This window comes from Rhea pennata, chromosome 7 (genome assembly GCF_028389875.1).
Source record: "Rhea pennata isolate bPtePen1 chromosome 7, bPtePen1.pri, whole genome shotgun sequence".
Classification (NCBI taxonomy): domain Eukaryota; kingdom Metazoa; phylum Chordata; class Aves; order Rheiformes; family Rheidae; genus Rhea; species Rhea pennata.
In genome coordinates, this window is record NC_084669.1 from 9,395,812 (window position 1) to 9,421,262 (window position 25,451).

General features: G+C 44.9%; 1 protein-coding gene across 2 annotated transcripts in view; it reads left to right on the forward strand.

Moving 5' to 3' along the window:
- The window catches only part of AFAP1L2 (actin filament associated protein 1 like 2), an 81,868-nt gene that overhangs the window by 28,538 nt on the left and 27,879 nt on the right, over positions 1-25,451 (forward strand). For both annotated transcript variants that reach the window (XM_062579595.1, XM_062579596.1), the window contains exons 2-4: positions 17,131-17,259; positions 17,781-17,858; positions 23,405-23,496. In XM_062579595.1, coding sequence (XP_062435579.1) covers positions 17,131-17,259; positions 17,781-17,858; positions 23,405-23,496 — 299 coding nt within the window. The remainder of the gene's footprint in view (positions 1-17,130; positions 17,260-17,780; positions 17,859-23,404; positions 23,497-25,451) is intronic.

Below are 25,451 nucleotides of genomic sequence, written 5' to 3' on the forward strand. Positions count from 1 at the left end.
ATCTGGGTCAGGTTGATGTTGCCATTGATACCACCTGGGGCAAACCTTTGCAGTGATTTCTGTGAGTTTCGTAGCAGGATGCCTTTGCCAGTTTGCTGCTGTGTCCTGAAATGCAGCATTTTTAGTCTACCTTGTGATGAGTCCTCTTTCAGAGGTGGCTATGCTTGTGCAAAGACTATCAGTTTCCCTCACAGCCGTGTTGGAAATTTTTGAAAGACAAGCCCTATGAGACTTCTGGAGAAAAGTGACCTAGGAGGGAAACTTTCATTTCTTTGAGATTGGGTCTACAAGTCTGAAGCAGATGGGATCCAACACAACTTGAACTAAACCCACCAGAAACATTTAAATGCTGAAACAATTTTCAGTAAATGCCCTGCATTATGACATCCTGTGAGCTTCCTCTGAGTGTTACTGGAAGCTTGTTTAAGCTTGCCAAATTTCCAGCAATTTTTTTTCTTTACATACTTGACAGATAACAGCTCCAGTGACTTAACCACAGTGACCCATTCAGCTAGGCAACTTTTAGCCTCCTGAATGTCACTAGCTCTTCTTCCCATTTGAGCAGCACCTGGCATTAGTGCTAGGACACTGTGGGCACCCTGGCCTGGATATTTTAGAAAAAACAAAAGTTCTGGCAGACAGATCTGATTTGAAGCATAGCTGCAGGCTAGGCTAACATGACTTGAGGGAGGCAGGTAAGAATTATGATGATGAAATGTTAACTCATGTCAACTTTCAAACCTTCAACCAGAACTCTACAGTTAATATCATGCCTCTTATTTACACATGTATATAGTTCAATGGTAGGCACATCAAGACCTAACAGCTCAAGTACAAAAAAAGTTAAGGCTGAAAGGAACACAAAAATCCCTTGCTGCGAAATAGCTTGGAGGGACTGGTTTAGGCTAGTGCACTTGCTGAGAGTTTATTCCTCTGGCTTAACTCTCTAGATCTCACCTGCAACAAAATGAGACATTCTGAGCCTTTTACCTTTGAAGGGATGTTGATACATTTTAATAGTTTGTCTGGAGACAAGGAGCAGAGGAGTCTCTACTGCATGGGAAAGCATCAAGAAGATGGTCATTAAAGCCCTCAGGTAGGGAATAGATCATAAGAAAGAATGGCCCTGGTACAACACCTACTTTGACTTCTTTCCAGAGATGTAGAAATTTTATGCCCAGGCTGGCTCAGGATTTTATTAAAGATCTCTAGCTTTTGGTTCTAGCTCTCCCATATGTGCATAGACCTGCTGGTGAAATGGGCTAAGCTTCAAGTGGCCTTGAGTTGATTCAGTCAGCTGAGGAAAACTAAAACAAACATGGGGGGTTTCAGCTGAATTTTTGCTATTGAAGCCTCAGATTCTTTTGAATCCTCAATTCAAAAACTCCAGTGGCATACCACAGGCCTTGAAGCAGGAGGAATTTAGCACTGATCCTTGGTGACTGGAAACTGCCAGGTGTTGCATTCAGTTTAATCTCTAATGTCCCACCTCTCAAGCTGGAGTGGCCCTTCTGACCTAGCAGGTCACTTGCCAGTGGAGCCAGCATCACTGCTCCATGCCCTCGGAAGCCGCTGAAGCCTTTGCTTCAAAAAAGCCACTGGTCTCAGAATAGTGATCAAGGGCAATAAACTGTGCTGTGTCTGTACAAATCCTCTAAGAAATGTCTGCCCTCTGAGGGGTTTGCAGAAACCTTGTCCTATTTGGAAATGATGGATGCAAGACAGCTATTAATACATTGAAAAGCAAAATGGGAGAGTCATCTAGTTTAAGGGTGGCTTCTCTCATCTTCAGTAACTGCAAAGGTTCTCTTTAATGTTTTGAGATGCTGACATTCATGAAAATGCATTTCCAGTATGGTCTGGGGAGCACTGGGAAAGCTAAAGAAACTTTTCTGGCAGCAGTTCAGCTTTTTTAGCATACTGTACTTGCCCAATCTATGTCCCTTTTAAATTCTAATGACTTCCTCAGGCGTACCACAAACACTCCGGCCCTTGTCACTGTTTCCTTTGAAGTTTGGTTTTCATAATGCTGCCTTTTCTGAAACGCTCCTGCTGTCAGTCAGCTAACTAGTACAAAATTTCCCCCTTCAATTCACTTAATTCCTTTTCAATTACAAATAACAACTCTGCTGTTGCTTGCTGCTGGCTCATGCAAGAAAGGTATCATGTGTTGTGTGAATGCAGAGAGCATGTCCCTGCAGCCAGCTAAAATAGGGCAGAGAAATTGGAGTGAGATGGGCGAAGCAGGAAGGAGAAGTGCAGATGCAGTGAGGTATGTTGAGAAGAAAGTGCCTCAGTGAAGCCGGAGTCTGAGCAACAGTTGGTGCTAAGTGCATATGCTCACCAAAGCTTTAGAGTATCAGCCCCATCGTTGAAGTTTTGCGCTTTGGCTTAAAAGGCTGCATGTGAGGAAGGGTGAATACTGAAAAATGTGCATTTCTAAGAAATGACTACTTACCATAATATTTGTCTCCTCCTTGCTGCTGCTTCTCTCTGACTAGGTAGTTTATGTAGTTCCCACTGCTATAGCTTCAGAGTGCTAAATCCTAAGTATTTAATTGCAGAGTTGCCTTATCCCAGGTTAGCGGGATCAGTTTGTCTGGTGGCGCACAATGCGGGTCTGCAGTTCGACCCCGAGGTGCTTAAGCTGACAGAGGCAGCTGTAGGCAGCAGCACATGCTGTCCCAGGGCACTGTTTTTAGGACTCTAGCATGGTCTCTGTACAGCACCATGTTGTTCGAGCTTGCTGATCTGCTCTGGGCTAGCTGGAGGCTCTGCCCTTTACTCTGAAGGAGGACAGGTCATCACGGGTAGGGAGAAAGCAATGTATTGCTGTGTCGCTAAGACAGATTCATATATATTTAACTTCTCTTCTATGAACCTGTCTCCTGCACAGGAGGTGGAACTTGTGTAAGTGTGAATTAGCATGTCTCATCTGGAAGTTTCAGACATATTATTCAAAATGGGAGTGAGATTTAGGTCATGCATGTTTTGAATGCTATGGAGGAGCTAAAGAGGTTGATAGCTTAGGCAGCCGTCAAGCAACTCTTGTGCCGGTAGTATTCATTCTGCATTTCTTGCAGTGTAACCTGTTCAACAGTTTACCTAGGCAGCTGTAACAGGAGGTACAGGGGTCATGTTAAAGGCTGAGACAAACCTAATCTCTGTTCCCTGTCTTTTTAGTCTGGCTATCCAGTCTAAAGTCTGGCCGAAGACATGACTTTGCCTCCCTGCCTCGAAGGAAATGGGAAGAAGGCAATTCTATCTGTGAATCCAGCCTCCCAACACCTCCCCTTTTTGCTGCTGAAACAAATTAGTGAAATAATTACTTTTAACTTAAAGATCACTTTTTAAATCAAACATTTAATAAACATATTTAAATCAAACAAAAATAGATCTGGCCCTAAAAATAGGAAATGTTTTCCCATTCATCTGCCTTTCCTTTTCTTCCTCTGTCTGTCTACTGCTTAGAGAGCTGGGGCAAGCAGATAACAATAAAATGAAATTGAAACAAATGACAACACAAACAATCCTTATGTGTTTTTCCTAACCCAAGAAGATTTAAAGGCTCTGTGGCTTTGTGATCCCTGTCTTACCTTGGCTTTGCCTTTGGGGCTGGAACTGAGGTGAAGAATTGATGGAAGGGAAGTCAAAAGGTTAAGTAAATGTGTGTGGTGGCTGCCTGCATGGGAAGGGGCTAACACAATGTGCTACAGGTGTCTGGGGTGAGGATTTTGGTAGTCTTTAAGAGACAAGAGCAGGAGATAGTAACTGATAAGATCCTTCTCTAAGAAGTATTTGAAATATACTGCTCCTCAGAGAGATGGGCAAATCAACATGGTTAGGAAGGAGATCTTGGGCACACAACTAGGTGCTACTCTTTCTCTTTTCTTGCCCTGTTCTCTGGACCATCAGCAAGTTGAGTTACCACCATTTTTCTTACTTGTTTTTATTTTTTGGCTCCTTCTCTGCAAAACTGGAATGCTGCCACCCTGGTTGTGGCTTTTTGTTTACATCTATCCAGAAGTTTAAGATGTGCATCTCTATGTTTGTGAGTACTAGAAAACTGTCTCAAGGGCATTTCCTGTTTCTGAGATAATAATCATGTCCTTGACTGAATTGCCTCCAGCACTGGAATCAGAGAGGTTTATTAGCCAGGATGTGCTTATTACTAAGTTAATAGAGAGTTCCCTCAAGTCAATACTTTCATTAAAAACTATTAATTTCTTAGCACAGACACTTAAATATATTACCTTCACTTTTTGGATGGAAAAAAACCCAGCAATGCTGGCTTTATGTGAGGATAACATGGCCTGCCCTGGCAGCAAGGAGTGGGGCAGAGAGCTGCTGCTCCCCCCAAGCTGCTTTCAGCTGCTCACCGCACCCCTGATGCAGCTGTGAGCGTGACTGCTCCCCATCTAACCCAGGTTAGTGGTCCTCTCTTCTGCATACTGGCCTGGCCTGGCCCAGCCCATGCAAGCTCTATGTGCTGGTTGTACCCGCAGAGCTGAAGAGTTGGGTAACCTGCTGGAGAGGTGGTGAGGAGAAGCTGAGGGTAGTGATCTCTTGGGTGGGAGGGACGGAATATGAGACTGCAACTAGATGCAGAGGGTAAATTACTATGAACATTGTGCCATGCCTATTTAACTGGAGCTGACTTGGATACTGGCACTCAGAGCAAAGGCACGGAGCAGCCTGGTCCTTTGAAAAAGTGTTTTATCCTGTGTTGCATTTCTTATTCTCTTTCTGGACTTCCCATGAAGCATTTCTCCTCACTGGGGAGAGCTATGAGGATGAGGTAGGCTGCACAGTGTCCTGGAAGATGTAGAGAGCCGTGTAAGAGCTGGAAGAAATTATTTGTTTGAATTTTTTGTTGGCCTTTTTACTGGACCTGCTTAATTTCAAGGAAGGATCAATCTCTGATCCTGAGTCAGCACTCTGAGTGACTCCAGGCTGGGCTACGGTGAACCTGTCCTGATACCTCTCTCTTGCCCTCTCCTGCTAGATGGCAAGGCTTCTGACATCTGGGGAAAGTTCAGCCGTGCATCAGTGTCAAGCTCAACCTCTGCTGGTCAATCTTAATTCCTAATTGAAAATTTGGAGAGTGGAAAAAAAGTTTGAGAGAAAGATGTTTGCAGAGGCAGCATCTCCATTGCTGATGATGACATAAGTATTCATTAGAGTGTAATGCTGAGAAAAAAAGAAATAGCCCGACTGGCTAAGTTAAAGCTAAGCTGCAAGGGTCCCTTAGAAGCCTGTTAAAAGAGAGATCAGAATCAAGGATGAGTTTAAAGTGCCAGGGAAGCTGAATTTGCTGGAAGGGCTTGAATTTGTTCATCAGCAGTTTCTCATCACAGGCTTTCTGCTGAAGTGGTAAATGAAAATAATGATCTAACTCTTAAATCTATGATCGGATTAGTGATACCTTTGGCATATTTATGTAATGGGTTTTGGAGGTTTAATTCAGAATGTTATTCCCACTCTTTTTAACTGGCTCTTGTTCATGTAAACAAAGCATAAGATGGACCAAGTAAGAAAATCTTTTCTTATCTGGTAAATGGTTGTTTTGCTGATTTGGGAGTTGTCTCATTTCTCATGCCTCATAGTTTGGATAGAAAGGGAGGAGGTTTCCAATTCGCATGGGAAGGAAAGAAGTGCAGATCTTTATCTATGTTCTGTGCTCCCGCAAAGCCCCCAGACCCTTGAGGGGAGCTGCTGGGAAGAAGGCAGGGTAACATAAAGTTAACTTGTCCTGATCCTCCTCTTTCCTACCTGTGCACTTCAGGTAAATTTGACTTCCTGCTTTTCAGTGACAAAGGAGAGAGGAAACTCAAGCCCAGTGGTGCAGGTGTTTGCTAATCTTCTATGACCCTAGTGGATAAAACAAGATTTATCTGTCAATCTTGGCAGCTTTGTCAGTGACTTCCTCTCTGGTGCCTTAAGAGATTCCCCCACAGAAGAGCGAAGTAGCAGTGGGACAGGTCCAGCACTTTGAGCCAAGCTGAGTCTCGTCCAGGTCGCAGAAGAAGTTGCTTATCTCAGTCAGTAACAGCTGTCCTGTGGCAGTGAGCTCAGCAGAGGAGAGAGTAGTGCTATGTGGCTGCTGCGTGTGGGTCATCTTTTTACTTTTTTTATGGGGAAGAGGGGAAGGTATATTATCTTCTCTGATCCCTTCTCCATGAGCCTGACCAGTAACACTATGTGGGGCCTGGATCTGAAGGAAAACAAATGGGAGCTCGTGTTGTGTCTTTCCATGCAGCAAATGGAGCTCTACTAGTCTCCATGGCACTGGCATCCTATGCTTGACTAGTTCTGCACTGGTTTGAGAATTACCATGCCATTTAGCCCAGTACACTCCTAGCTCACCAAGAAAAGTATTTTATCACTGTTTTGCTGCTTTGACGTTTGTTTTAGCAGAGCATGCTAAAACATCTTTCACATGATAAGCAGGTAATCTGTGTTGGAAAAGTACGTATGTAATAGGCACCTGCATAAATTGGGTAGCTTGGGAGAGACTCTTCTGATGGTCCTTCCTATGACTGACACCTGTTTTCCTGAAAGCAGCTGATACTCATTTTTATAAGTATTTGACAGAAGTCCTGAAAGGCTCTACTAAGAAAATACATTTGGCGGTTTCTTGGGCAGTATGAATTAACAGCACAGGCACAAATTGGTACCAAAAGCTTGAACTGTATTTGAAAACCTGATGAGAGAAAGGTGAAGTTTGGGGTCTGAAGCAGGGCAGAGCCTCTGTTCCTCTAGAACATCGCTGCAACATTAGGATAAGACTAGCGTTCCCTGACAAAGCGCCGGTGCCTGGCTTACACAGTGCCCAACTGCTTTAGGAATGAATAACTGGCAGTGCTGTTGGGTACTCCTGGGAGGCTGCAGTCCCACCCAGAATTCAGTGACATCTCATTTCTGTGGCCACTGAACTGGTGTGGAGTAAAGACATCGTGCCTTGAATTTAAGAGCAGGGATATCCAGTCCTGCCCTCAGGACACCTTCCCATATCGCTGCCCTCCCTTTGTGGGTGGGTGGGAGCTGTGGCCTCCTGTGCTGACAGATGTTGGAGTCCTGCTGGGGCTACTTGAGCACTAGTGACTCATTGCAGGAGGCAGTCTGCAATTTGACCTCTGAAGTGACTGCTCAGTCATTCTCAAGCCTCTTCTTCCCACACCTCTACGTAACCCTTAACTGAAGTTTAGTAAGTTTTGGTGTTCTTTGACTCCTGCTGTTGTTAAGAAGGGTGAGTTTTGCTCCTGTGTCATGTATGTAGGTTTTTTTTTTTTTTGTTTGTTTGTTTGTTTTTTGAGCAGGTCTCTGCTGATGTTTATGTGCAAGGATTCCAGAGGAAGTATCTGTTTTGCACATTGCTGTAATAGGTCTGCTCAGTGCCTCTGCTGTATGCTCCCTCCTGGTTTTTAGGCTCCTAAGCCTAAAAGGAAGAGGTGGAGGAAGAGGATGGATAAGGACTGCACAGAATATTTGGACAAAGAATTGCTACAATTCTTCCTTAATCTTGCTCAATTAACAACAGCTGCTGCAGTGTCCATCAGCCTGCCTGATACACTTCGGGGTACTTCAAAAGTCCGTTCCCCCCCCACACACACGCACACTAGTGCAGTAGTCTTGTGTAGTCATTCTGTTTTGCAGCTGTAAAAAAAGAGGCTGAGCCCTTGTGGTTATGGCCAGCCAGCATGGCTAGAAGGAAACAGCACGGAAAAGACTGGGGACTCCAGTTCTCTGCATCTGTCTCTCCCTCTGACACTAGCCCCTCTTGCTTTGTTTTGTTGAACAATTGCTTTCCCCTTGCGTTTCTGCTGTTTGTTGGAGAAATGCCATTAAGTCAGAGAATGGTGGGAAAATGCTTTGACAGAAGGTGTTCTGAGGGTGTGTGCCTGGGTATGTGTATGTGCATGTCCTCCTTAGAAAAAAATAAAACCTCTGCGTATCTAAGAGCTTCCTTTAAATTCTTTCTTGCCTGCAGGAAAAATCTACCCACGTGTTTTTGGCACTCAACCTCCTTTATTTGCATTGATGCAGTGCAAACTGCAGGGTGTTGTTCCAGAGCTGTCCTTTACCACTGTGATAGCTAATGTTATTAGGACCCAGTTACTGTTTTTGAACATGGTACCCCAGGCTTGCTTTTTCTACAGAAGAGAGCAATCTCATGGCCAAGGGCTCTGTCAGGCTTTAGGAGAGCAGAGTATTGGTCAATATAGCTGCTATTTTATGTTGTGGAGAGTGATGGAATATAGCCATCAGGATACACCCGGCCTTCCTCTGGATGTAACCGCCCAGGGTGATGAATAAGAGCAACAGGCACAGTCTGCTTCAACATTTTAACTACGGTCATGCTCAGGAGTCCCTCTAAGAACAGCTGACTTTCTCCCTAGACCTGGAGCAGCCCTACATTTGGGCTACTCTAAAACCTTCTTAGGGAGGAAATTCACTTTTGGGAATCAGGATCTGGATGCAATAGAGAGGCTCTGGGTTTTTCCCCCAGCATTAGTAAGGAACAGAGCTGAGGTGCAGGAAAACTTGTTGCCTTCTCTGTGGAACAACTGCATCTTGTTCAACTGATTTATCAGTGACCTGGATGAAGGGACAGAGTACCACCTCAGCAAGTTTGCTGATGATACCAAACTGTGAGGAGCAGCTGATGCATCAGAAGGCTGTGCTGCCATTCAGAGAGAGCTGGGCAGGCTGGAGAGTTGGGTGGAGAGAAACCTCATGAAGCTCAACAGAGGCAAGTGCAGGGTCCTGCACCTAGGGAGGAATAGCCCTAGGCACCAGTACAGTTTGGGGATTGACCTGCTGAGAAGTAGCTCTGCAGAAAAGTACCTGGGAGTGCTGGTGGACAGCAGGTTAATCGTGAGGCAGCAATGTGCCCTTGTGGCCAAGAAGGCCAGTGGTCTCCTGTGGTGCGTTAGGAAGGGCATTGTCAGCAGGTTGAGGGAGGTGATCCTCCTGCTCTGTTCAGCCCTGGTGAGGCCTCATCTGGAGTAGCGTGTCCATTTCTGGGCTCCCCAGTACAGGAGAGACATGGATCTACTGGAGGGAGCACAGCGTAGGGCTACGAAGGTGATGAGGGGACCGGAGCACCTCTCTTATGAGGAAGGGCTGTGAGAGCTGGGCCTGTTTAGCGTGGAGGAGGGAAGAGTGCAAGGGGATCTTGTCAAGGTATGCAAATGTCTTAAGGCAGGGTGTCAGGAGGGTGGGTCTGGACTCTTTTGAGTGGTGCCCGATGACAGGAGCAGAGGCAGTGGGGACAAAGTGGACCACAGGAAGTTCCCTCTGAACATGAGAAAAAACCTCCTTCACTGTGAGAGTGACAGAGTCCTGGAACAGGCTGGCGGGAGAGGTGGTGGAGTCTCCTTCTCTGGAGATATTCAAGGCCTGCCTGGACGCAATCCTGTCTAATGTGCTGTAGGTGTCCGTTCTTGAGCCGGGGGTTTGGACTAGATGATCTCCAGAGGTCCCTTCCAGCCTCAACCATTCTGTCCTTATGTGATTAAGGAAGGTAACAAGTATGTTGCGAAGGCTAGGTGGTGTGCCTCTTTGCACTGGATTTGAATAGCACAGCCCCACATGCTTGTACTGTGGCTTTTATTTCTTTGCATGATTTTTTTTTTTTGACTTAAGCAGCTGTTGTATTTGTTCAAGTACTTCCTAGTACCTCTTTCCTGAACATATCTGTGTTATATAAAGGACAACCATTTTTTGGTATCTTATGTTATATGTCAGGTCATCCGCAAGCCCTGAACAGTGAAGTCAGCCACATCCTCTTCTAGAGAGCGAGGTATGGAGTGGGGAGCAAAACTTCACAAGACAGAAGAGAGAGGAAGAACCCTTACTTCAGTTTTCTGTTAAGATTTGGGAAAAAGCAGCAGAAACAGCTGTGGGGTGAGAAGGGAATCAGTGGTGGCAGCTTTAGAGGAAATTGTCTTTCTGTGTCACACAACTGAAGGCTTCAATGGTGCTTCATAAAATTGGAGATTTTTTCCCTCACCCCTGGGAAGGGAGCCGACTCTGGCGTGTTCTTGAGGATACTTACCTTAGGAAGAACACTCTTAATTCACACCCTGACCTACCTGATATGGTCTAAATTTTTCCAATTCATCTTCATTTCTGATTTACTTTAATCCAAATCTTTTTCTTCTGGTTACTGCTCTGATCTCCTTCCCCCTGCACCTGCCCCACCTCCCCCCCCCACACACACACAGTTGTTTCCCTGATGTTGTTCTAGCTTGATTCTGCCCCAGAACGAATTACCATTTTATGTAAGTGGTATATGACCTGGTCTCACACAGTTGGAGGTGCAGTGCTTAGCACAGTGACAGTCCAAACTACTCCAGGTCCCAGTACAGTTCTCCACAGGATTTTGAGGACTTTTACATGATTGCATTCACTGATGCTAGCTCATATTGCTAACAGCCTGAGCACAAACATGTAGTCTGTAGCCTAATAAAACTCAGGGGACTTTTTGAGGTTGAGGGACACACTGCTAATGTGGCATGTTATAAATGGAAGAGGCATTGATTCCTTTTAGCTGTAGTCCAGCAAATTAGGAGGGCAGTGTGAAACCTCCTGTGACTCACAGCTGGTGGGTCTTGGAAAGACTGAGACCCTTTGCAAAGGGATACGTCACTCTATTCACCCCCAAGTTTCATGCATGTACCATCTATTGTATATAATAAAGTACTGTGGCACAAATAGATCTTAAGATTGCTCAGTAAAAACTCCTTACGACAAAGTAATTTTTATACTTTCTGTTTCTTCTGTCTTCTTTTATTTTTTATTTTTCTTGGATGCTGTTTCTCATCTCCCAGCAGAGGGGAGAGAAGTCTGTTTGTTCAGCAGACTGAAAAGCTTTGTGTGTGCTTTCTGCTGCCGTGTTGTTAAAGTTCAGTGTTCCTAGGTTAGAGCTGCCAGCTTCTCAATGTGATTCTTGTTCGAACTTCCAGAGCAGCCTACGCAGAGCTGGTTGGGTTCATCTGTGCAGTTCACAGCCCACAACCAGTAGGCCCCATGTTTCCCTGTCTCCTTCCATGATTCATACTTTGCAAAAAAGGCAAGCCTAGTGCTCCCAACTTGTGTGTGAAGCTAGGTGGTACCGGATTTTAGGTGCATCAAAGAAACTGTCTCTGTTTGTTTGTTTTTCTTATTTGTAAGCACTCATCATTTTTGAAAATCAGACAGCTTTATGGCAGTAGTCATAACTGCCTAACATAGCATGCTAAATAGGGGAATTATGGTAGGATTTCTCTAGTTTTAAAATTTTCTTATTTAGAGGAGTTTGGGGTTGTCTCAATTTTGTGACTTTCCCTTTTTTTAATCTAGTAGTGCTTCTGCAATACACTGTTTACTAAAAGTTTGGTTTTCTTCTCTGCTTTGATAAACTGCAGTTCTCATTTTGCTGTGGGGAGGCTCCCCCCCCCAGGTACTTATGGAATACTTTTCTATGAAAAATGAATTTTCAGCTGGCCAGCAATGGGCTGCGCTTCAGTAAGTGCAGGCTTAAGTGCGAGAAGCAAAACCTGGTTTCTAATGATAAAAACCAAGTAAGCTTTACTCCACGTGTGCTTGCATTCGTATGCCCGCCAGCCAGGGTGAATGCCAGCAAGGTTTCAGTGTGGTGGAGGTGTGTTTCAGAGGAGTGGCCTTCTGTAGTTCAGTGGAGACGCTCTCCTGTTGATCGTCCTACAGGCAGTATTACGGGCAAGCTGATGGCCACATGTAATGGCCGTTTTGATGTTACGCTGCCTGAGTGTGCTGGAGTTGAGGGCATTCAGAGCAGGGCAGAGGAGTTCTAATGCTTTGGCCTTTCTGTACCGGTTATTTCAGTTCTCTTTGCTCTTCCCTTGCAAGACTCTGAAGCAGGCAGGATGAGGGGGGTCTATTTGGTTGAAGAAATATCTGCTTTGTTGGTTTGGAAGGCAGCCTCACATGAGGGTCATCCAGCTGTTACAGCTGTCACTGTCAATACATCTGTATTTCCTCACAGTTAGGGAGAATAGGCTGCTTTAGCTGTCATCATAGATGACTTTTTCTCTCTTCCAGCAACAGTCAGCCTTTGCAAAGCTCTAAATTAGCCTAGGATGCCTGGACTGGGTCCTCCTGAGCTACTCACAACACTGGCTATTCAGTGATCTGAATGCTGTCTCTATCCCAGCCTGTCCTTGCTGCACACTCATCAGCTGGCCTATTGATTTTATGCAGGGAGATAAAAAGAAACCAAGGCAGAAAAGTAACTGCTTTCTGCCAAAGCAGCCCCTGGAGAATGCAGTGCCGCTAACCTCGGCTGTTCAGGAGGGGAAACTGGGGACTGAAAGGATGCCACAGGAAGTTTCCTCTTGGCACCCTGCAGAGGAGGTTCCTTCAAGGGAGGCTGAGGCTGCACGATTCCCCTCTAATGGCTGCTTGGAAACTCCTGCACCCTCGTACCCTTCTGAGTGCCCTTGCACGGTTACCAGTTCCACTGTCTGGACTCTGCAAGGCTTTAGAAGCAGGCTGCAGCACTGCAAGTATTTACAGGTTCCCCCCTCTCTCTGGCAGAGAGAGATGCCAGAATCTGTGCTGCCTCCCCAAAGCTTAACTCGGTCCGATTTAGCAGATGTGAAGCAAAGTCCTAAATCTGACTTATGCTTTTGGCAGGAGTGTGGGAAATCTCCCAGTGCTTCAAGATTCAAGGGAGGGCAATTTGGAAGTGAAAGCTGCAGACTGGGACACAGGAAAACTAGGTTGCGTTCCTGAGGAGATAGAGAATACATACATATCCTTGGACAATGGCTTAATTTTTCTGCGCCTTAGTTTCCTGTTAGTAAATGATACTCCTTATCTTCCACCTCTCATCTCAATAGAGGAAAGAGTTTGTCTTCTAGTATGCATCTTTACCCGGTGGCTGGGGCCCCTCTACCTTCATAAAATAAATAATTGAATGTAGATTAAATGGTCTAATATAATCCTGCCCAGTGGTTACTAAAACACTTGAATGAAAGTTCGTTCAGAGCCCATCTTTCCAGTTCCTCATAAAGCCAGGACATGAAGTAATTACATGTAGACCTAGGTTGTTATTGTAGGAAAATGACAAAGATCAGTGGTTATTGGAAGGAATGGTTTTTATAATCTAGTTTAATGGTCATTTACCTTTCAGTGACCTTGGTGTCAGGCAAAATTGGCAGCTCTTTTATAAGGAATGTGCTCCCTCAATGGAAGCTTTGCAAGCTGCTGCATTTTTGGCTCTAGCTTCACATGAACTGGGATAGCTGCTGCTATAGTGCAAGAGACTTTCTGTCTGCAAAGAGTGGCTGTAGACTTGTGCCAAAAGAAGTCCTTTTCACTGTCTTACTGCCACTGAATTGCCATTGAAACAGATCAGTCAAGTTTCAAGTAATTCATTGCTTATTGCTTCAGCCAGAGTTGCAACATTCATACAGAGTGTCTTCTGTTGTCAGAGTGCTTCCTGGGAGTTTCTGTAAAAGCGGTTGTGTCCTATTGGAGTAAAAGGCAATAGAGTATTTTACTGGTGTAGTTCCCCAGTCTCTGCTTGAATGCATTGAAGGAACTGATGGTTCTATTTGTAATCCCCACCCTGTAAGCTTCTTTCTTACCTCATCAAAGATAAGTGAATTCTATACATTTTGAAGTTTGCTTTCAGTGATGATCATCTGCTTGTTATAAGTGCAAATTATTCATGTGTTGACTGTGATGCTCCTGCATCTCTCTCTACCATGTGTTGGGAAATCCTTGTGGTTTTATGCAGTGACTGATGCCTGTGGTCATAGAGATGGAGAGCGTGGTATGAGCTGTGTTTTGCTATGTAGTACTACCACTTACTTGCGCTTGGGAGTGCTGGCTTTGGTAGAGGTTTCCAGGGTGACCTTGGCTAAGTCTGAGTTTTTAACCTTACTTTCCCTAGTCATAACTTTAGAGATAACTTCCTGGTTTTGATGAAGTAGTCTTCTTGTCATTGTTTTTCTACTATGAAGGTATATGGTTGCGGTAGCATCAGAAAGATTAGTTCAGTCACGTTCTACTTGGGGATTTCTAAAGAAATGCTATGAGACTTAAAGAGCTATGTAGCTGTGGAAGAAGGTTTTCCAAAGCACCTCTGAGAATTGCATGGATGTGTGCTTCTATTGTCTTCTAAACTCTTTTTTATTCTGCAGCTCCCACTCATTTGATTTTTGCAAATGTGTTCCTTGCCTCTAATTGTTGCCCTACAGAGGCAAACAAGCCTAGCTGCAGGAGTTATCCCTTTACATGACACATTTCTAAATTACTGAGATAAGGAGGGCAAAACAATGCAGCTTTGAGGGAGAGCTATCTATTTCAGGCTGCTTTGAATAACCACCAGCCTCATTTTGCCATTAGTGGGTTCAACATCCTGTCACCACGGTAGAGCATGATAGATTCTTAGGTGATGCTAGGTAGTAGTTGTAAGCACTCAAAATCCTGAGGTGGTTTGATGTACATGGATTCTGAGTCCTATTAACCTGCTGGAACCCTACTGTGGTTCTTGCATGCACAGAGACTCTCTTAGACGTCTTTGTATTCATCCTTCTTCCTCTTCGCGTTTGTCACCGAGTACTGACTTGTTCTCCTGATACAAGAGAATGAATGGTCCCATTCATTTCAATGTCGGTTTATTTTTGCAGGTATCAGTTTTGGATAGGGAATGTCCAGCTGAGATCAAAGGGATATTTGCATGGAAGCAGATGGGTTTTCATACTGCTTCTTGCTGAAGAAGAGCAAAATGATTCTGAATCCATTGAACTCTGACAGAGTCTTTCCACTGACCTTTGTGGCCCTAGGATCACGTCCTAAATGAGTTGCTTTGAGTCAGTGGAAGCCTGAATTCAGATCTGGTGGGCTGGAAAATGTAACCTACTGTATGGACTGTGTTATTTGCAAGAGCTTGGTTCTGTGTGTGTACTAGTTGTGAATGCTTGGGAGAAGAATGAAGTCATTTTCTGCAGTAGTGGGGGTGGGAAAGGGAATTTTTCCCTCTTCCCCAGAAACTTGGTAGCCTGAGTTCCATGCAGACAGCTTTGGGAACTTGACCCCCTTTTGAAGCTTTGAGTTAAATTTGGTATTTCTTGTGCTGTGTTTCTTCTGATACCGTCTCTGACAAGTAAATGTCCTGTCCACTAGTATGAGCTAATAGGAATGAACTTGTACGCCTTGCCTGCAGCAGGAACTGACCCCAATTTAAACTTCCTGAAGCAGGCCAATGAAGCAGGTAAGTGAGTATAGTAAAGCTGTGATTTACCATGGTGGGAGTTTCTCTCCTTGAAGTTAGAAGAAGCATTGTCCTTGAAGCTTGAAAGAAACAGGTTGTGAGTGTGTGCGCCATATATGTTTACAATGCATTGTTCAGTCATACTTATTAGTGACATCCAATCTTATTGTTACCAAGTAATACCTCTTTCCTTACAGCTTGTGAAAAATGCTATTTCTTCTTGAAATGGGTCTTCCTTTCTCTGGATAGCAACTGGCTATGACTAAATAAAATGGAAGCTAACAAAAACATTCAAATTTGTGCAGCATGGTATAGGCATTTTCTGTTCTCCACTGGTCCTTAATCAGACCAAAGGAGAACTGATTGGGCATAGAGGGTATAAAATGAAGCATGTAGGACCAGTTGATAGTTTCCTCTGGAGCCGTTATTGATTGATCTGGGCTCATTAGGCTGTTTTACAGTCAAGCCAGTGAAGAGCAGTAGCATTTTTTTTTCTGAATTAATGTCTAGCACCATAAAACTTCACAGTACTTTGGGCTTTATTTATCCATCTCTATTTATCCATATACTGTGTGTGATTCTGTGATGCTCGCCTTAGGAGAGGAAGAGTTGCCAGGTAGTTAAAGATGTGGAAGAAAGTAATGGCTCTGTCCTGCTCTTACACAAACGTTCTTTGTGACTTGGCGATAGCAGCACTTAAAGTAGATATGATTGAAGTGTTTTACCCTATAAAACCAGGATATTACCATTTTTTTTGTTCACTGCTATGTACTGTGGGTCTCATAGATACCATGGTAACAAAGAGTATGGAAATGCTGTAAGTAAAGGGAAGTAAAGTAACTACCCTATTTAAATTATCTATATTTCACAGCCACACATTTCTTGATGGTGTGGTAAAGAATTGCAACCTATTTTATAGCCTGACTCTGAAAAGCAGAAGCTTGCTACTTCTCTTCTACAGCTCATTAACATTAGGAAGTGATTAAGTAACACACCAGGGAGAGTCCAAAGAGGAGGAATGGCCAGAGTTGGCGTTCTCCATGCTTTTCCCACACGCTGTCATTCTTACACTGCACTTCCTTTCAGCACATAATATTCTGTTATTTCCCCTGTTATATCCTGCCACTGCTGCTTACTTAGCCCGTGACAAACTTGGGAGTGAACAAAAGCAAGTAATTAAATGCCTGTTCCTTCAGTGTGAGTGCTGTCAGAGAAGTGATTTATCAATGGCAGAGCTGAGTAGTACCTCCTTAGAAGGAAAATAAACCTAGTAGCCTGGCTTAGCCTTTAGATTATCTTTGGTTTCACTGAGTACAAAGATCACTGTGGTCACCATTCAAGCAAGATAACCTGAGAAATTACTGATTTCCTAATTATGTTAGAGGTTTGTCAGCGAGTGTGTGTACAAATGTTTCTGAATCATTAGACTGAGAAAAATAGGAAGAAGGCATGAAAGGAGGAGCCAGAAAGCAGGGCTTTTGGTAGATTCCAATCCAGATGAGGTCCAAATGAAGCTTGAAGGGACTCAGATTCCAGAGTCAAGACCTTGCCAGCTGCTTTCATGGAATCTCAGCCCTAATGCTCAAAACTTCTCCATACTTTCTGTGAGCAAAAAAAATCCTCTAGGAAGAATCTTATAGATGTTTGGATGTTTGCGTGGTTTTATAGTGGTGTCTGAACAAATTAAGAGAAGTTGGAGCCTTTTTGGTTTTGAGACTCAATTTCTTTTCAAAATGAGTGAAAATTCAGGCTGATGAATTAAATATGACTTATTCTTGGGCAGAAAAATCCACGGGATTTTGGAAAATGTAGAATCAATATATATTCTCTCTTTAACCCCCACCAAACTGCTTTGCCAACAGTTGTCTCTGTTGCTGTCCTAGCTCTCGAGCAGCTGCTCACAGAACTCGAAGATTTTCTGAGGATACTGGAGAAGGAGAACTTGAGCAGCACGGCTGTTGTGAAAAAGAGTTTTCTCTCTGACCTTCTGCGGGTGTACACCAAGTCCAGCGGTACGTGGAGGGAAGGCCAGGAGCGGAGTGATGGGCTCTTGTGAGAACTGCTAAGGGGTCTTAAAGCAATGTTTTCTTGGAGGTTAAGAGGGAGGGGAGACATGAAAATTAGAAGGAGAAAATGAAATAGAGATTATTTTTGCAGCGACCTCTAATTGTTTATGTAAAATTACTATGGCTATGTGTCCAGCTTTACAAGCAAAAGATTCCCAAGATTCCCAATCCTTTCTGTTTTTCTTATTAAACCTTAAGTTTATTTAATCCACTCTGTAAGATACACAGGATGTGCTGTTTGGCCAAGTTAATATTTAAGAAGAAATTTTAACTTACGGAATTTCCTGGCTATACAGCATTTAATTTTTCAGCTTGTTATTACTACTTGGAGATTTTTTGCACATAGCCTCAACCTACATGTGTCCTTGCATATGCACACAGCTAACACTTTTTGCATCTGTCTTTATGGAAAATCTTAGCAGCATGAAAGCAGGGGTTAAAGAGCCTACTTTTCCCTTTGGTTGCAGGTGGTGATGAAGAATATATTTATATGAACAAAGTGACCATCAATAAGCAGCAGGGTGACCAAGAGAAACAAGACAAAGGTAGGAGACTGATGACTGATTTCCTCATATCTAATGGTACAGTAAAGGCACGTGTGGTTAGATTAGTCTTTTACTGCGATCGATGGAGGCCTTTCCCAGAGCTCTGAGGGCTGAGGCAGTTGACCATGTGGAGGGACTGCCATTTTTGTTACATTCCCCTGGAAATCATGGTCCATGTCAAGACTGAGGTTATTCCTGGAAACAGCTTTTGAGGGTGTTATTTTGAGATAAATATGTTGCCTTCTTAGGCTTACAGCTCCAGTGCTTGAAATACTTAAGGAAGCCCTCATGTTTCTTTTGGCCATGAAACAGGTTGCCTTGCCTCTTTGAGACTTTGAAACTGTCTGACTGACTAGCCCACAGGATCCAAGCTGTCGCGACCTAGCAAGGCGAATTCCCGGGGCGTGCAGTCTGTACCCTCGCCATCTGTGCAGGCAGAGCAGCTGCATCTCCTGGGGGATGCTAGAATTCTGCAGTGCACAAGCCAAGGAATTAAACCTGGAGAAAATATTCATTTCCAATGTTTATTCCCAGGTTTTGAATTTGTAACATGGTAAAGAACATCATAACTCTTTAAAAATGTTCTTTCTCTTTGATATTCATTGCAAATGTTGTTTTTGGTAAATGCGTGTCAGTAATAATCTGGTTCTACAAAAACTTTTATGCACATCTACTCAAAGGTGGACCCTACCCCAAAGTTTCCAACCTAAACAGACCAAACAGCAGAATGCATCAGTACAGCCTGCAGTTGATGTGCTGGTCCTGCAATAGTCAGAATAGTTCCATTTTCAGAGTTATATTTTTGGGGGGTTTTAACCACATACAGCTGAAGTTAACCTAACTTTCAAGCCAAACACTCTTGAAAATGGGGTCTCCTGCCAGGCTACACCTACAGCCCCAGCGTGACCTCTAGGCAGGGCCCTGTCAGTAATGCTGTGATGCTCCGTAACAGGATTGCACAGCCTGTCAGTAGCTCCTGGTAGCTGCATAGTAACAGATATATTTCTTTGTATAGGTTCTCAGTTGTGTGGATAAAAACAAGGCTTACATACTGAAGCTCAGGGACAAATACCAGGCGACTTATTTTTAGAGTTGCTTCTCTTATTTCAGACTTTTCCCTATCAAGACCATGAGTCTACCCACTCAGACACTCCCTGTGGGACCTGTTGCTTCTCTCTTTCTCTGTATTCAGCAACCTCCCTAGTCCAAGTCAAACTTCTGAGTTAACTGGAAATGCTGAAGTCAGTCACACACATGCATGGGATCTCAGCCATAGTTACAGCTGAGTGTACTGCCCTGAGCCTTCTGTGTAGCTGGATAGAGAGGTCTGTGTGTGTCTGGCCACTTGTGGGGTCTGCAGGTTCAAGTTTAGCAGATGCAGAGGGCCACAGTACTCACTGATATCATGGGCCGTGATGCAGATCCCCCAGTGATTTTACAGCCTCCCTCTCTTCACACTCCTTATCCACTATAGCTCTGTGCACTTTGCTTCACCTAAATCCTACGATGGGATCTTGTGATGACACTACTGTGGCTGAGATCATCTGAACATCTCATTCTCTGCAGGGTTTCCTCGCTGCTGTGTATGTGCTTTAGCAACACAGGATGAAATGCTTCCTGAAATGATAATACATCAGCTCCAAGATCCTATCCTCCCCCCCCCCCCCAAACCTTAAAAATGCTATTACTGAAAAAAAAACCCTCACATTTCACTACTCGCTGTATCTACTTTTAATTCTGTCAGTAAGTACACAGGCATCTCAAAAGAGCTGAATTGTTCAGCTTCTTTCTGGCACAGTAGTTTAATTCATTGGAGCGAGTGATGAAGGCACTTACTTGAGAAATACAGCAGGTCTGTAAGCTGCAAGTCTGTGAGGTTCTTCAGTGAGCCAAATGCCATCTGTCTTCTTGAAGTCACCACAGAGGCAGGAGTCTGGGAGATGACACTGTATGTGTGGTATAGGGCTCCTGGTGGCACACACCATGACCATTTTAGCTCAGGGTGGTTCTGGGAATGATTCATTTTGGCAAAAAGCAGAGAGCAGAGACGAATAACAAAATTAGTACAGATGAGAATTTTGACAATCACTTTGTCTTTTTTTTCCTCCTTTCTTCTCTCTTCTAAACACTCTCCAAATTCCATGGTTTAGGGAGACATTTTTATCAAAATACCTGGAAAGTGTTAATGCTTGTCTAGAAGAATGTACTTCTCTCCCCGCAATAAGGTAATAGTGTTTTGCTCTGTGGTGCAGATGTTCCTAGCAGCAGAAAGAAGGGATACATGCAACGCACACTGTGTAGACTTTCTGTAGCAAAAACATGCTTTAGGTACTTGTCCTCTATTGCTGAGTGCTGGGCACAGTGATAGCTGCCCTCTCTAACCTCAGAACAGAAAACCCCTTGGCTGTTTGTGTGTAGAAGGAAGGTGGCTGAAGTGTTAGCAGGTGACTAAGGGAGTTAGAACATCAGGTCAGTGTGGGTTTTGGACCTAATTCCCATGCCTTACTTGCTGCATTTGTGATACTTTAACATTTTGGCAAATATTTTGAAAGAAATGGAGCTAAGAAACACTATCTGTAAAAAGGGACTTCTCTACTGCACAAGAGAATGCCTTCAGAAGAACAAACTTTGGCCTCTTCAGGGACCTTTTTGGAAGAATCCCATGGTTTAGGACCCTGAAAGGAAGGGCAGTCCAAGATTGCTGGTTAATATTAAAGTATCACTTCCTCAAGAGCAGTGCATCCCTGTGAGTAAAAAGTCAAGCAAGGGGGGCAGGAGACCTGCATGGATGAACAAGGAGCTCCTGGCAAAACTCAAACAGAAAGTACACAATGTGGAAAAAGGGACAGTCCACTTGGGAGAAATATAGGATGTTGTCAGGGTATGTAGGAATGTGACGAGGAAGGTCAAGACCCATTTGGAATTAAGTCTGGCAAGGGATGTCAAGGACAACAGAATGGCTCCTTCAACTACATCAGTTGGGAGTAGGGAGAATGTGGGCCCACTACTGAATGAGATGGGTGTCCTGTGACGAAGGATACACAGAAGGCAGAATTACTGAATGTCTTCTTTGCCTCAGTCTTTACTGCTAAAGGCAGCTCTCGGGAATCCCAGAGCCTGGAGACAAGACAGAGAGTCTGGAGAGAAGAAGACTTTCCCTTGGTTGAGGAAGATTGGGTTAGAGATTGTTTAGGCAAACCTGACATCCACAAATCGATGGGCCCTGATGAGATTAACCCACAAGCACTGAGGGTGCTGGTGGATGTTATTGACAGGCTGCTGTACCTCATCTTTGAAAGGTTGTGGAGAATAGGAGAGGTGCCTGAGGACTGGAAGAAAGCCAATGTCACTCTGGTCTTCAAAAAGGGCAAAAAGAAGGACCAAGGAAACTACAGGCCAGTCAGCCTCTCCTCCATCTCTGGAAAGGTGGTGGAAACAGCTCATCCTGGATGTCATCTCCAACTATGGGAGGAGTGGCTGATGCATCAGAAGGCTGTGCTGCCATTCAGAGAGAGCTGGGCAGGCTGGAGAGTTGGGTGGAGAGAAACCTCATGAAGCTCAACAGAGGCAAGTGCAGGGTCCTGCACCTAGGGAGGAATAGCCCTAGGCACCAGTACAGTTTGGGGATTGACCTGCTGAGAAGTAGCTCTGCAGAAAAGTACCTGGGAGTGCTGGTGGACAGCAGGTTAATCGTGAGGCAGCAATGTGCCCTTGTGGCCAAGAAGGCCAGTGGTCTCCTGTGGTGCGTTAGGAAGGGCATTGTCAGCAGGTTGAGGGAGGTGATCCTCCCGCTCTGTTCAGCCCTGGTGAGGCCTCATCTGGAGTAGCGTGTCCATTTCTGGGCTCCCCAGTACAGGAGAGACATGGATCTACTGGAGGGAGCACAGCGTAGGGCTACGAAGGTGATGAGGGGACCGGAGCACCTCTCTTATGAGGAAGGGCTGTGAGAGCTGGGCCTGTTTAGCGTGGAGGAGGGAAGAGTGCAAGGGGATCTTGTCAAGGTATGCAAATGTCTTAAGGCAGGGTGTCAGGAGGGTGGGTCTGGACTCTTTTGAGTGGTGCCCGATGACAGGAGCAGAGGCAGTGGGGACAAAGTGGACCACAGGAAGTTCCCTCTGAACATGAGAAAAAACCTCCTTCACTGTGAGAGTGACAGAGTCCTGGAACAGGCTGGCGGGAGAGGTGGTGGAGTCTCCTTCTCTGGAGATATTCAAGGCCTGCCTGGACGCAATCCTGTCTAATGTGCTGTAGGTGTCCGTTCTTGAGCCGGGGGTTTGGACTAGATGATCTCCAGAGGTCCCTTCCAGCCTCAACCATTCTGTGATTCTGGTTCTTTTATTCAAAGTCCTATATTTTTGACAGTTTGGTGCCTCCTTCCTTCTTATTCCTTGAGTATTGTTGTATTGCACTGCTCTGAGGTCATGGGATTTGGAAAATTGTCTGAGACCACCCAGGAATTTTTCTGGTGGTGGAAGAGGGACTGAGCACAAGCTTTCTGTGCCTTAAATTAACCCTTCAGCCAATGAATCATTCTGCATTTAACTCTTTGGAAATTGACTTTCTATAGCCAGGCTTGGAGAGTCTGCACCCACACACTCTTTCCGATGTTTGAGGTATGCTGCTTTAAGAGCATCTCATCTTCAGTCGGTAGTTCACTAGCTATTAAATTGTAATTCATGGCTGATCTTGAGAACTCATTTGGCAGCCTAGATATGCAGCAGCCATTGCAGTTCATACTGGGAGTTGGGTGGTATTAGCTCCAGTTTGTGGAAAGGCAGTGGAGGTGGTGAGGGTTAGTGATTTGTCTGGTCACAACAATAAGTGTCAGAGTTGAGCAAGGACTAATACGCTGAAGACTTCCAAATACTGTCTGCTATTTTCCCACTACGTATCACTGCTTCTCAAGATCCTTTGAAGTTTCAGCAAGCCAGTACTAAGGTTTAATTCTTCAGCTATGGCTCACTTAATGAGAGTAAAAATTCAACAGACACATCATGCAAACTAAATCCACTCCTCCCATTGGAGCGCTGGGCAGACTGTGTAAGCAAATGCCTCTGAGGGAAGAACTCTGTTCAGCATCACTTTTGAAGATCACACTTTGCACTGCATTCAACAGAGCACTGCTAAACGTCGGGCATCTTGCTTTCAAAGGTGTTTTGAGTGGTGCTAGGAGCATGCCTGCAAGTTAACCCATGTAGCACAGAAATAGGAGGGAGGCGTTTAGAGCTGTCGTGACATTAGTTCATGTTATTGCCACTCATGATATTTTTGAGGGTGGGGAGGGAGTCACCCTATTTAAAACAGTCTAGGCTTCACAATTTTCCCTCCAGAATGAAAAATATATGTAAAAAGTAGAGGCTGGTTCTTTTGCTGGTTCTCCTAGTGCAATATTTCTGGATATAGCCTGAAATGACATGGTTGCTCTGCTGCACTGTCTGCAATTATCACGCTGCTTCTGACTTAAATAGCACCTGCACAGCACTGGGCAGCAAGTGCTTTGCTGGCAAATGCCACGTGTTATAGTTATAATTATTTCTGGCTTGCAGCATTGGATCGGAGAGATTCCTTGACCAATGGAGACTTAGGATTGCATTCGTCCCCTCCTCAGAAGAGCCTGCCAGACCTCCCCCCTCCAAAGGTATGTTTTACAACTCCTTTCCTTTTCACTGCCAAGCTCTTAGTCTGGGAATTTGAACCTCTGAAGGCTTTAGGGCCTTTATTATGTGGTATGCAGTGTGACTATTTGGGCGGAGCTCTGCCTGCTGTATGCAAATATTTTTTTGCTGAGTAAAATAAATAAATAAAGGTCCATCTAGTGTATGGCTTCCTGGAACATGTCTCTTCCTTTTCTCACCTGTACTTCTCGTTTTTATAAAAGATGTAGGTCTCCATGCCTAGTGTAGACCGTGAGGATGACAGCTCAGAGGCAGCTGGCCATGCAGAAATTCCTGTTGTTCACAAGGATTGTGCACAAACTGGCCAGAGAGCATGTGCAGCGCTTCTGGTAGCCTTGGGATTCCTGTGCAAGTGCAAGAGAGCTGTGCAAAACAGTCTATATTCCCAACCAGAGAAACCCAGACTAGCAACATGGTGATCCAGGCTCAAATAACAAAGAGGATTTTGTTTTCAATTTTTTGAAAATGATCACAAATGTGATGCTGGCTCTTTGTTGCTGCTTTGGAAGTCTCCCAGAAGTGTAAAAGCAGCAGCCATGGTTCATTTGCCTGGCATGAATTTACAAGGGCCAGAAATCCTTAAGCTCTAGGGCAATGGGGTGATCCCTGTGTAATGTCAGGTTTTCCCTTTCTTGTAGAATGTTGTGTAATTTGGTTGTTAGCAGAGATCAGGATTGCTTTCAGTTGCAGCACCTGACATTGTCTGTACTTTGAGTGACTGTGCCAGTCGTTACACCCTGTTTTCTCCCTCACCTGGCCATTGCATAGCCTCGTGGATCTGCGAGAAGGGAGCCCCAGTCGCTGGGAAGGTGTTGGACCTTCAGCCTCTGTCATTCTGCTTCATCTGGCTGCCATGCCCTGGCTGAGCGTGGCGCACAGTGGCTGGAGAACAGCAGCATGGGAAACGGGGTTATACAGCGTTACAGAGCCTATTTTCCTACTTTCTTTCAATGCTCCTTGCCTGTATGAGAGACAAACTGTGCTGCATTACAGTTCCCCTACGGTCTGCTGCAAAAAGCTGCAAAGTGGCTTTAGATTGTTCCGTAGGGTAGTTATTAATCTAATCGGGATACAGTTCAACATGATCAGCTTTCAGTGGGATTCTGTTTTTATGCCAGAAAGCCAGCCTGGATATCCTTGAGAGAGACTGGGCAGGAGGGGGGATGATTTACTGTTCAGTGGTTGATTAGACATGGGAATTACAGTAGTTGGGGTTTTTGATGTGAAAGGAAATGAGGGTAAAAAGTGTCATATGGAGGAGTTGAGGAGGAGAAGGGTGTGTTCAGAAGCCTTCAAGGACAGTCTGCTCCTCTCCTGGGAAGGAGGACTCAAAGGCGTGGACTGTACGTAAGGAGCTGAGTGGCTCAGCTGGTGTTAGCTAGAAGTGCTGGGGAAATGAAGGAGTAGGGCTGAATTGAGGCAGCAGTGTCCCAGATGCTCTGCACTTGTCTGCAGGGAGCTGTTCCGGTTCCCAGGGAGGCTCCTACCCACACGGCAGGGTTGGAAATGCAGCCAGGGAGCAGGAGTTGCCTGGGAGCAGCGGTGGGAGCAGGAATTGTGTTTTACATTACATTACTCAAAACCTGAGGAGGGTGATAGGTTGGGGCAGGGAGGTGGGTGGAAGGGAACACAGTGTGGGCTATCAGAGCACCCCCTGCAAGTGGAGAAATGTGCTTGGCTACCAGAAAGCAGATGCAGCTCTTGTCGGGTGGCTGGTACTGGGAGTGGAGCTGCCGCAGCTGCATTGCCAAAGCAGGACCCGTTGGCTCCCGCTATGGGAAAGTGCGAGGCGGCGTTGCCTGCTTTTAGTGGAACGAATGCAGGAATGTGCTGCAGGCTGGCACAGTGCAGGCCTGGGAAAGGCAGCAGCCGTCTGCCTCTCCTAGGTGTGTCCCAACTTCTGCTTGATGAAGCCCAG